We start from the raw sequence: 13,430 nt of genomic DNA on the forward strand, positions 1-13,430 counted from the left end.
TGGCTCACATCTGTAATCCCAGCATTTTGGGAGGCTGAGGCAGGCGGATCACCTGAGGTCAGGAGTTTGAGACCAGCCTGACCAATATGGTGAAACCCTGTCTCTACTAAAAATATAAAAATTAGCCAGCCGTGGTGGCAGGTGCCTGTAGTCCCAGCTACTCGGGAGGCTGAGGCAGGGGAAATACTTGAACCTGGGAGGCGGAGGTTGCAGTAAGCCAAGATCGCGCCACTGTACTCCAGCCTGGCAACAGAGTGAGACTCCATCTCAAAAAAAAAAAAAATTACTGGCTGGGTATGGTAGATCATGCCTATAATCACAACACTTTGGGAGCAGAGGCAGGAGGATTGCTTGAGCTCAGGAGTTTGAGACCAACCTGAGCAACATAAGGAGACCCCATCTCTAAAAACAAGACTGTAGTGAGCCATGATCACACAACTGTTTTCCAGCCTGGGTGACAAAGCAAGATCCTGTTCCAAAAAAAAAAAAAAAAAGACTATATACTTAGAGAACTGCTTGGTGTGACAGAAACAGCACTTACATGGGACTCAGGAGACTTGGTTTCTGGTCTAGCACTGTCCTTAAGTAGCAATGTAAACTATAGCAAGTCATTTTATCAATGTTACTCTCACCTTATTCATGATAAAATATGGATATTGGTTCAAGGGTTCATTTCTAGAACCAAAATACTATAATTTTAAAGATACAAAAAAAAGTGGGCCCTGAGAACAGGATCATAAAAATGTTTATGATATTTTTAAAACTGTACCTTATTTATGAACACTAAAAAAAAATTAAGCATTTAACCTTGCTGTCGGTCCTAACTTCTTTATTTCAATTTTGACTTTTTGCTTCACAGGATCATTTTTTCTATTAGCTTTACAGACATCCAGTTCTTAGATCATTCCTACCAAAAAAGATTCTTTTAACAGGGTCTCATCTGTCACCCAGGCTGGAGCACAGTGGCACAGACCATAGCTCACTGCAGCCTGAACCTCCTGGTCTCAAGCAATCCTCCCACCTCAGTCTCCCAAGCAGCTGGGACTACAGGCACACACCACCATATCCGGCTACTTTTTTTTAAACTTTTTGTAGGGACAAGAGTCTCACTATGTTGTCCACGCTGGCCTCTAACTTAGGCTCAAATAATCCTCCTGCCTCAGTCTCCCAAAGTGCTGCGATTATAGGCACAAGCCCAGTCTATGATCTTGATGATTTCAAAGAACTGTTAAGGCACAGCATTAATAATTAATTTAAGAGCATACCAGGCCGGGCGCGGTGGCTCACACCTGTAATTCCAGGCCCAGGCGGGCGGATCATGAGGTCAGAAGATCGAGACCATCCTGGCAATACAGCGAAACCCCGTCTCTACTAAAAATACAAAAAAATTAGCCGGACGTGGTGGCGGGTGCCTGTAGTCCCAGCTACTCTGGAGGCTGAGGCAGGAGAATGGCGTGAACCCGGGAGGCAGAGCTTGCAGTGAGCCGAGATCACGCCACTGCACTCCAGCCGGGGCGACAGAGCAAGGCTTTGTCTCACACACAAAAAAAAAGCATATCAGATGTTATTGTCTCTAACTTCCCTGACATATCGCTAAACATTCCACTTAAATACTTACAACTCTCCTGCTGGTTTGGAAATTGACACTATTCTCTAAGAAATTACGTTTTTACACTGCACCAAAGATCACAGCCTTAGCACGTCCTAATACCCTTAAAGGTTCATGCCTATTGCATAAGTTATTTATTTTCTTCCATCCCATCATAATCCTAAATTGCCAAACATTTTAAATACCATAATATAATTAACTTTTATAAGACAAAATTTAAAAATTTAAGGGGTTATTCTGACAAAATATTTTTTTTTTCTTTTCGAGACAGACCCTCTGCTCTCTCGCCCAGGCTGCAGTGCAGTGGCACGATCTCGGCTCACTGTAATCGCTGCCTCCCGGGTTCACGCCATTCTCCTGACTCAGCCTCCCAAGTAGCTGGGACTACAGGTGCTCGCCGCCAGGCCCAGTTAATTTTTTGTATTTTTAGTACAGACGGGGTTTCACCATGGAAGTCAGGATGGTCTTGATCTCCTGACCTCGTGATCCACCCGCCTCGGCCTCCCAAAGTGCTGGGATTACAGGTGTGAGCCACCACGCCCGGCCTCTGACAAAATAATTTAATATTTGACATTAAAAAATCATAAATCGAATTCATTCACTATCAGAAGGGAAAATACACTTCATATTTAGAACAGTATACACTGCTTACAAAAGTTCACTGTTTACCTTGGTAGCTAAAACTATACTACAAGCCTACAGTAACCAAAACAGCATGGTACTGGTACCAAAACAGATATATAGACCAATGGAATAGAACAGAGCCCTCAGAAATAATACCATACATCTACAACCATCTGATCTTTGACAAACCTAGCAAAAACAAGAAATGGGGAAAGGATTCCCTATTTAATAAATGGTGCTGGGAAAACTGGGTAGCCATATGTAGAAAGCTGAAACTGGATCCCTTCCTTACACCTTATACAAAAATTAATTCAAGTTGGATTAGAGACTTAAATGTTAGACCTAAAACCATAAAAACCCTAGAAGAAAACCTAGGCAATATCATTCAGGATATAGGCATGGTCAATGACTTCATGACTAAAACACCAAAAGCAATGACAACAAAAGCCAAAATTGACAAATGGGATCTAATTAAACTACAGAGCTTCTGCACAGCAAAAGAAACTACCATCAGAGTGAACAGGCAACCTACAGAATGGGAGAACATTTTTGCAATCTACTCATCTGACAAAGGGCTAATATCCAGAACCTACAAAGAACTCAAACAAATTTACAAGAAAAAAAAACCCCATCAGAAAGTGGGCAAAGGATGTGAACAGATACTTCTCAAAAGAAGACATTTATGCAGCCAACAGACACATGAAAAAATGCTCATCATCACTAGCCATCAGAGAAATGCAAATCAAAACCACAATGAGATACCATCTCACACCAGTTAGAATGGCGATCATTAAAAAGTCAGGAAACAACAGATGCTGGAGAGGATGTGGAGAAATAGGAACACTTTTACACTATTGGTGGGACTGTAAACTAGTTCAACCACTGTAGAAGACAGTGTGATGATTCCTCAAGGATCTAGAACTAGAAATACCATTTGACCCAGCCATTCCATTATTGGGTATATACCCAAAGGATTATAAATCATGCTGCTATAAAGACACATGCACATGTATGTTTATTGTGGCACTATTCACAATAGCAAAGACTTGGAACCAACCCAAATGTCCATCAATGACAGACTGGATTAAGAAAATGTGGCACATATACACCATGGAATACTATGCAGTCATAAAAAAGGATGAGTTCATGTCCTTTGTAGGGACATGGATGCAGCTGGAAACCATCATTCTCAGCAAACTATCACAAGAACAAAAAACCAAACACCGCATGTTCTCACTCATAGGTGGGAATTGAACAATGAGAACACTTGGACACAGGAAGGGGAACGTCGCACACTGGGGCCTGTTGGGGGTGGTGGGAGTGGGGAGGGATAGCATTAGGAGATATACCTAATGTAAATGATGAGTTAATGGGTGCAGCATACCAACATGGCACATGTATTCATATGTAACAAACCTGCACGTTGTGCACATGTACCCTAGAACATAAAGTATAATAATAATAAAAAGTCATTAAAAAAAAGCCAAGTAAACAAATGTGAATCCCTGTTAAAGAGATTTTCCCCTTGCCTTATAGCAAACAAAAAAAAAAATCTTCCGATATCAGGTTACTCTGTGTTAAGTAGTATGGATACTTCTGAATTTATTTATATTTGCATTTGGAATTCACCCCAACTCCAGACACTTTTTAACCTTCCTTACCTAAATCTTTATCAGATCTCAAAATCCAAGGTAATACAAAATTTATATATTCATAAAATAGATATTCATGGAAACAAAATGGTTCTATTTTCGATAACTGCAGATGTGTCCATAGATTTTGAAAAGCCACTATTGGAGAGTAAGATTCCATTTATAATAAAATCAGTATCTTTTCCTTTTTCTTAAACCACTTTATTGAGGTATAATTGACATATAAAAAGGTGCACACGATCTTTTCTTCAATGCCTAACACAATGGAAAGTAGGTGAAAAAACACTTAGTAAAATAGTGATGTTTTCTTAATTTATTTTAAATTATTCCACTTACAAAACTAAAACTGAAAAAAACTAGAAAGCTGATGAGACTAGTTCATTACTGGATCATGTATAGAACAAAGTATAAATCCTACAGTTTTAGATAAATCACATCGCAACTTGAATTGCTCAACTTTCTCTACTTAAAATCATCCCCCAAGGTCTTCAGTATGTAGAATAATGAAAAACAGGAACTTGAGAAAAACCACTTTGCTTAGAAAAACAAGGGTCACTGCTGACCAATATTTCCCTGTTTTCCCATACCAATCTTCCTCAGACAGAGAAACAAGTATACTTGTGAAGCATCAGTGACTAAGTGTATATGAAATCTGAATCACAAAATTTCAGGAACTAAAAATGTTTTAATGAAAACATACTTAATATTTATTAATATCAAGATAATTAGAACTATCATTGTACTCTCTTATTGTTATTCTTATTTTTTTAAAGGCAAGGTCTCACTCTGTTGTCCAGTCCAGAACTCAGTGGAATGATCATGGTTCACCGCAGCCTTGATCTCCTAGACCCAAGAGATCTTCCTACCTCAGCTTCCTGAGCAGCTGGGACCACAGACACACACCACCTCATCAGGCTAAATTTTTTTTTTCTTTTTTTTGAGACAGAGTCCCGCTCTGTCACCCAGGCTGGAATGCAGTGGTGCGATCTCGGCTCACTGCAACCTTTGCCTCCCAGATTCAAGCAATTCTCCTGCCTCAGCCTCCCGAGTAGCTGGGATTACAGGCACCCACCACCATGCCTGGCTAATTTTTGTATTTTTAGTAGAGACGGTCTAGTAGATGTTTAGTAGAGACAGTTTAGTAGAGACTGTATTTTAGTAGAGATGTCACCATCTTGGCCAGGCTAATCTTGAACTCCTGACCTCAGGTGATCCACCCACCTCGGCCTCCCAAAGTGCTGGAATTAGAGGCGTAAGCCACCGCGCCTGGCCTTTTTAAAGTTTTTTTGTAGAGATGGGGTCTCACTACGTTTCTCAGGCTGGTCTTGTACTCCTGGCCTCAAGCAATCCTTCCACCTCAGCCTCTCAAAGCGTTGGGATTACACGTGTGAACCACCATGCCAGGCCACTCTTTATTTATTAATACCAAGATCATTAGAGCTATCACTGCATTCTCTTATTGATACTTTTAGAGAGTTAGGGTTAATTTTCAAAGAGCAGGTCAATGTGATGGTGCCAACACATTTTTTACAAGTTTTATAATGAATCAAGCTTTAACAGACTGAAATTAAGAAGCTGTAATAATGTTTTATGAGAATAAAGCATGGAATTACTGATTAGATAATAAAATTTTGTTTTATATCCATATCTCTTATATTTTTTAAAGCTTGGTCTTGAACACAAAAAGGATTTTTTTGTTTTTAATACAGCAGGTGAGTTGTTACACACTCCTTAGCAGACTCTGACTTCCATGACCACTACCCTACTAAGATTTTGGCTATTTGAGTTGCAAGACACAAATGAGATTATTTATAAACAGCTTTCATAATTCACGAAATTTATTAATTCAATAACTGTTGAATTTTTTTAAATTAATACTCTGCTTTTATGGTGCCGTATTCAACTGCAAGTTTTCTTTGGTATGTAGGTCAAAAACTACAAGGCAGACAGCCAGCAGCCAGAAATATCAAGACCATCAACTAATGACAAATCAAATGAGTGGCAATACTTAGCAATAATAGAACAAATAAACAACAGAATGCTAATCTGCAAAAATAAAAAGGAATTAACTGATACATGCAACAACACTGATGAATTTCAAAACCACAGTGGCAGAAGCCTTATACAAAATAGGACATATACATGACTCAGTTTATAAGAAATTTTAGAACAGGTGAAACCAAAAAAAAAAAAAACTTTGAAATATAAAACTCTAGTTAATGGTATATGTGTTGAAATATTTAGAGAGAAGCATATTGATGTCTACAATTTACTTTGAAATGCATCCAAAAAACAGATGAAGTAACACATGAACAGAAGAATAAGTAGATAAGTGAAGTAATATGTTAATGATAAAACCTTGGTGGTAAATATATGGGTGAACACATAACATATGTTTAAAACTTTTCATAATAAAATGTAGGGGCTGGGCACAGTGGCTCAAGCCTGTATTAATCCTAGCACTTTGGGAGGCTGAAGTGGGTGGATTGCTTGAGGTCAGGAATTCGAGATCAGCCTAGCCAACATGGCGAAAACCCGTCTCTACTAAAACACAAAAATTAGCTGGGCATGGTGGCAGGTGCCTGTACTTCCAGCTACTCAGGAGGCTGAGGCAGGAGAATCGCTTGAACCCAGGAGGCAGAGGTTGCAGAGAGCCAAGATCATGCCACAACACTCCAGCCTGGGCGACAGAGCAAGACTCCATCTCAAAAAAAAAAAAAAAAAAAGTAAGAAAAAAGTGTCAGTTGGCCAAGTTATAGCCATAGAGATTAATTATATCTTGGACAGTTAAAAAACTTTCAAATGAATTAACACATTAAAATGGGTTACATATTAAATAACATATATTCTTTAAAAGCAGATTTCTGGCATTTTTAATACTGGTCATAGTCTAAGGACTAAAGGAACTTTTAAGGCTCACCAACTACTTAATTCCCAAAGCAAAAGAAGCTCTGTTACCAGACCTACAAATAATAACCAACCAATGCTACAGTAACAATCACCTACCCTCATTGACTATAGTAGGAAATAAAGAAACAGCAAAAAATTTCTTGACAATAAATACATTTGAGAACCCACTATGGAGATTATACTCAAATAAGGATAGACCAAATATAAAAATACGGTTGAAAGGTTAGCATAATAATAGAATGTGTAAACAGTAAGAATGCACAAGGAAATCCTTTCCCTGAACATTGGTCCTGCCATTTTATAATTAACAATTTATATGTTATCTTAAACAGGAGAGAAGAAAATAATTTGCAAAAGGTTCAAGACAGTTTTTAAAAAGCAGTTTAAAAGTATTTGGAAAAAAAATTATTACTTAACCTCAAGAAGAAAATAATAGTCTTGAAGTCCTCCACAAAAAAAAATTACCGTCCCTATATATGAGTACAAGTGAAGGTTACATTAAACTAAACCAAGAGAGACCTGAGTTAGATGTGAAAATAAAGTATCTTCAGCTGGGCATAGTGGCTCATACCTGTAATCCCAGCACTTTGGGAGGCCAAGGCAGGCGGATCACCTGTGGTCAGGAGTTGGAGACCAGCCTAGCCAACATGGGAAAACCCCATCATCTCTACTTAAAATACAAAAATTAGCCAGGCGTGGTGGCGGGCACCTGTAATCCCAGCTACTTGGGAGGCTGAGGCAGGATAATTGCTTGAACCCAGGAATGAGAAGTTGCAATGAGCCAAGATTGCGCCTCCAGCCTGGGCAGCAGAACAAGACTCTGTCTCAAAAAAATAAAAATACAATAAAATTTAAAAAGTGTTTTACATTGTACCAAACAACTGACATTTACTTTTTCATAAACCAGTGACAGAAACAAAATTATATTTCTCCATCATTATCATGAAGGTGGGTGATCCACCGGAATAAGACCTAAAAATTAACAGTGACAATTTATTTTATTTTTTACTTTTTTCTGGTAGAGCAGTCAGAAAGAAAATAGGAACAATTTAATATTTTATCTGGAAAGAGAAAATGAAATGACATATTTCCCAATAAGACTTTAGTCTAGATGACAGAATACAACACTACATCTTTTAATGTGAATACAGGAGAAATTATGTCCTGTGTAAACTTTATGTAGTATAAATTATATAGTGTAGGTTATCATAATTCTGTTAGGATTAAGGTCATAGTGTTAATTACACTTTGTCATTATATAATTTTGAAAATCAGATTACATATACATATATCAACTTCATAGACAGAGTAAACTATTTACAACCAATTGTTTAATGCACTTACAGTTCCTTGTGTTTGTCTTCAGCCAAGATTTGGTCATTTGGTTTCAGAGAATACCTGCATAACAGAAATGAAAATTACACTCTTCATACAAACACAGTATCAACATAAGTTAGTTGACCTCTTCAAAACAAGCACTCCAACACTGTTATAGGTCTCTGACTTAACTGATAAAACACCAAGAATGCCCAAGTAGACGGTTTTTTGCTGTTCTATTAGTCATTTCCAGGAACACCACTCCAGGAACTGAAAGGAGATCACCTTAACCATGCTTTGAAGATCTTCAATATTCTTCTGTAGTGAATCATCTGTAATGTCACACTTATTCAGCAGTTCAAAACTGATGCAACAACTACAACGTTAAGTATTTTAGACTTCACAAACAATATGTAAATCATTCATTAACTATATAGTAATCATATACTGTGAACCAGGCTATGTACTAAGCAGCATGACACAGGAGGGAAAGAAAAGCTTTGGAGTTTTGTTTTTTGTTTGTTTTTTTTTTTTTTAAGATAGTCTCACTCTCTCACCAAGGCTGGAGTGCAGTGGCACAATCTTGACTCAGTGCAACCTGTTCAAGCGATTTTCCTGTCTCGGCCTCCCCAGAAGCTGGGATTACAGGCACGCACCACCATGCCCAGCTAATTTTTGTATTTTTAGTAGAGAAGGAGTTTCACCATGTTGGCCAGGCTGCTCTGGAACTCCTGACCACAAGTGATCCAACCACCTCAGCCTCCCAAAGTGCTGGGATTACTGGCATGAGCCACCATACCCAGCCTCAAGTTTTGGAGTTTTTGATTGACCATTTACTAGCTAAGTGATCATAGGCAAGTACTCTACATCTTTAAGTCTCAGTTTCTCTGGTCATAAAATACAGGTTGCTATAAATATTAGATCAGGGATCTTTCACAGTACCATGTATTTGTACTGCTGAAGGTAAACAGACTTTCTGAAGGGTACACAGAAACAGATAAACAACAATGGATAATTCCCAGGTCTTCAATTCCCATTCATACTCAACCTTTTCATAAAATTTAAAATTAATCTGCCTGAAAATGGATCATAAGTCCATTTGAAAGGTCATGTTGATTTTCCTCTCCAGTCTCCTCTTTCACAAGTGCCTTTAAACCCATTGCTATGGCATGAATATTTGATCCCCCTCAAATCTCATGTTGAAATTTAATCTCCAATGGGGCAATATTGAGAGGTGGGGCCTTTAAGAAGTAATTGAATCATGAGAGCTCTACCTTCATAAATGGATTAATCAATTCATGGATTAATGGGTTATCATGGGAGGGGAGCTGGTGGCTTTAAAAGAAGAGAAGAGACCTGAGCTACCATATTAACAGTTTCAGGCCCCTTGCCATGTGATACCCTGCACCACCTCAGGAATCTGTAGAGTCCCTATCAGCAAGAAGGTTCTCACCAAGTGCAGCCCTTTGACCTTGGACTTTTCAACCTCCATAACCGTAAGAAATAAATTCCTTTTCTTATAAAATACCCAGTTTCAGGTATTCCAAGTAACAGAAAATGGCCTAAAATTCACTTTTTATTAATACAAAAAGGATGACATACTCCTCACCTATTCTGAATGAAACTATACACTATTGTATTGCCTGAGTATAAAAACCTTTTAAGTGTTAAACAAGGAATGATTCATATTTTGTCTGCAAAACTTTTTTTATTTATTTAATTATTTTTTTTTTTTTTTTTTGGAGACAGAGTTAGGCTGAAGTACAGTGGTGCGATCTTGGCTCACCGCAACCTCTGCCTGCTGGGTTCAAGCAATTCTCGTGCCTCAGCCCCCAAAGTAGCTGTAACTACAGGCACGCACCACCACGCCCAGCTAATTTTTGTACTTTAAGTAGAAATGAAGTTTCACCATGTTGGCCAGGCTGGTCACGAACTCCTCACCTCAAGTGATCATCCCACCTCATCCTCTCAAAGTAGTGGGATTACAGGTGTGAGCCACTGCACCCAGCCTATTTTCTTCTGTTTAATAATTTAGCAACATTTTGAAGGAAGAGAAGCAACATTTATGATGGCAGAGAAGGAGAAAAAAAATTTTTTTTAATAAATAAAAAATACTTTAGCAACATTTTAATACATTTGTTATTTTACTCTGTGCTAATTACAATTTAATGACTAAGAGATATTTTAAAATTCACATATTTTGGCTGGCTGTAAAGACATATAATAGGGTATTCAATATGCATGAAAGACTGTAATGCATAAAAATATACTACCTTCATAATGTATGCATGCTACATGCAAAATATAACTTATGCATAAAATACATCCTATAAGAATAGAATCTGGTGTGAACAGTGTAACAGAAATGCAAATTCAAGACAGAAAGGACTATAAAATTTTTAAACGTCAAAAAAGGAAGCTGTTTATATATTTTTGTAAATGAATAAAAGGGGTATCAAATCATGATGGTATTTAGAGTCCACTAAAAAGAGTGATTCATCAGTATTATATAAAGTTATTAAAAATCATTAGTTGGGCACAGTGGCTCATGCCTATAATCCCCACTTTGGGAGGCCAAGGCAGGCAGATCACTTGAGGTCAGGAGTTTAAGACCAGCCTGGCCAACATGGCGAAACCCCATCTCTATTAAAAACACAAAACTTAGCCAGGTGTGGTGGCGGGCACCTGTGGTCCCAGCTACTGGGGAGGCTGAGGCAGGAGAATCACTTGAACCTGGGAGACAGAGGTTGCAGTGAGCTGAGATTGTGCCACTGCACTCCAGCCTAGGCGACAGAGCCTACTTTCAACTTAGTAGAAAGCTATAACTCAACTTCCCACCATGTCTTTCATAGAATGATGCAAAGCACAGCCTATATATTTTGGATGCGTTTTGTTTCCTAATGGCACAGATAGGTATTCTTTTATAATCAATTCTTAGCATGAACACAGTTCCTAAAAATCAGAGACAACAAAATGGTACAGTGATAGTCCTCAACATTTTTTCTGCCCTAAATTACCGGAGAAAAATGACATACACTCCAAAGAACAGAAGACGGGGAAGCAAGAGGGAGCACAGGGGAGAGGCCTCTTTATTCTGCCTCTAGCCCCTACAAAGAGAACCACTGAGTGAAAAAATAACTAGATACAAATCAAAAAAACCTGCAGTATCATCCTGATTCTGCCATTAACTTGTTTTCTGAAATGGGCAAGCCACTTAATTTCTCTAATGAGGATAAAACTGCCTATGTCACAGGGTTGCTATCCAGATCAAATAACATTACACGAAAAGTGTCCAGTGCATTATTTAACAATTATAATAAATACTCATCCCTGCCCCCTCTTCTTGGAATCTTGCACCCCTGTAAAATGAAGAATTCAATTAGCTCAAAAAGGGAGGAAAGGGCACTTTTAAATGTTCATAACTTTTATAAAAGCCTTTTATTGAGACTGAAACAAACACTTTTTATTCAAATGTGCTCCTCCTCCAAAGACATGGCACAGAACTTAGTGCCTTGAAAGGCGCAGATACAGACTGTGAAGTTCCAAAATAGGACAGTCATAAGAGAGGTGCCCATGCCTAATGTTACACAGTTAACAGATGACAATAAAATATTCTATAAATACTTGGAACTAAAATTGCCTTCCAAGAATTAAATCACTAAAATTTCTATAAATCTACAAATATTGCCACATAGTCCAAAGAATCCCAAGAGTATCAAGTAAAGTTTTACAGAATTGGCAAAACCAATCAGGTAGGCAGTGTGAATATGGCAAGATTTTAAACAAAATATTTAATTGGCTCTTCCAATAAAAAAAAAAAGTTGATTAAAATATATTAGAAAGGAAGAAAATGGGGGAGGGGCAAAACCATTAATCGCTACAACACTATTTAAGACTAAAGCTGGACTGAAATTTAAGAAGCTTATAAAGAAATAGATTAAATCACGGGGTTAGAATAAAAAAGCAAAAAGTTATAAAGTTTAAGAAAATAATATGTTTAAATCTCATTAGCAAAGTAAATGAAGATTAAAACTCAATTAGAGAAAGCTGAAAGAATTAAACTAGATTTAAACCTAAATACATAAAATAGAACTATACTCTTTGTATTCTTAATTTTTCCTATGCTTTTTATTTTAAAAAATTTATTGATAATTATTCAAAATGACTAACCACATCTTTTTATTAAAGGACATTTTTTAATTTGGTACTTGGAAGATACTACTATCACTGCTTAGCTCTTGGGTCACATCAACAAAATGGGCCCATGTTATATCAACCTCCCATTTATTTGCTAATACATTTTATTTCTGGCTTCTGTCTCCATATTTGCACTGTGATTTGCCTGGCAGAAGGCGCCACTGACATCCCATTCAAATACAGGGGACCCTTTTAGGCGTTACTTTACTAGATATCTCTGTTACAGCAGGTATTATTGGCTAGTCTTATATAAACTCATCATACTTCATCAGACCTTGTCTTAGTTCTGCTTTTTCTTAGTCTCATTCTATACTTATTCTTTATCTATCCATCTATTAAATGTTCTAGCTTCCAGCCCACTTCTCCTTTTACTTTTTACTCTTTTTTTAAGAAATTTTATCTACTGGTTGCTTTAAATACCACCTACATAATAATAAAAATAGTGCTGGTAATAGCTACCATTTATTGAATAATATTGCATCAAACTATGTAAAATTAAATACAATTAAAGAGTCCAGGCGAGGCACCGTAGCTCACACGTGTAATCCCAGCACTTTGAGAGAACGAGGTGAGAGGAGTCCAGGACCAGCCTGGGCAACACAGTGAGACCCATCTCTAAAAAATAAAATTTTTTAAATTAGCTGGGCACGGTAGGGCACATGCCTGCTGTCCCAGCTACTTAGGAGGCTGAGGTAAGAGAACTGTTTAAGCCCGGAAGGCTACAAGAATTAAACTAGATTTAAACAGCACCACTCACTGCACTCCAGACTGGGCAACACAGCAAGACCCTGTCTCCAAAAACAAACGGAGTCCAGCCATGACTCTTCTATCCACCAAGAAACATAAAACCAACTGTCTCCTGAATATGCCTACCTGGGTATCACAGTCATCTCAAGCTTGAACAAAACTCAATTCAATCTTTCAACCCTCTCTTCCACATCCTCCTCCTATACTCCCTAACTCAGTTGTAAATACCACCATCATTCAGTCACCAAAACTAAAAATTCAAATGTTATCTCTGACTCCTTTACCCTCTTCATTAAATCAATCAAGTCTTACCTTGATAACACAAAAGTATCATTGTACTCTCTCTCCCAACCATTGTATCATAACTAAAGTGA

General features: G+C 37.8%; 1 protein-coding gene across 13 annotated transcripts in view; it reads right to left on the reverse strand.

Annotated features, from left to right (window-relative positions):
• The window catches only part of ADK (adenosine kinase), a 563,812-nt gene that overhangs the window by 493,103 nt on the left and 57,279 nt on the right, over positions 1-13,430 (reverse strand). For all 13 annotated transcript variants that reach the window (XM_074001748.1, XM_074001746.1, XM_005565442.5 and 10 more), the window contains exon 3: positions 8,140-8,193. In XM_074001748.1, the coding sequence (XP_073857849.1) occupies positions 8,140-8,193 (54 nt within the window). The remainder of the gene's footprint in view (positions 1-8,139; positions 8,194-13,430) is intronic.

This window comes from Macaca fascicularis, chromosome 9, assembly GCF_037993035.2.
Source record: "Macaca fascicularis isolate 582-1 chromosome 9, T2T-MFA8v1.1".
Classification (NCBI taxonomy): Eukaryota; Metazoa; Chordata; class Mammalia; order Primates; family Cercopithecidae; genus Macaca; species Macaca fascicularis.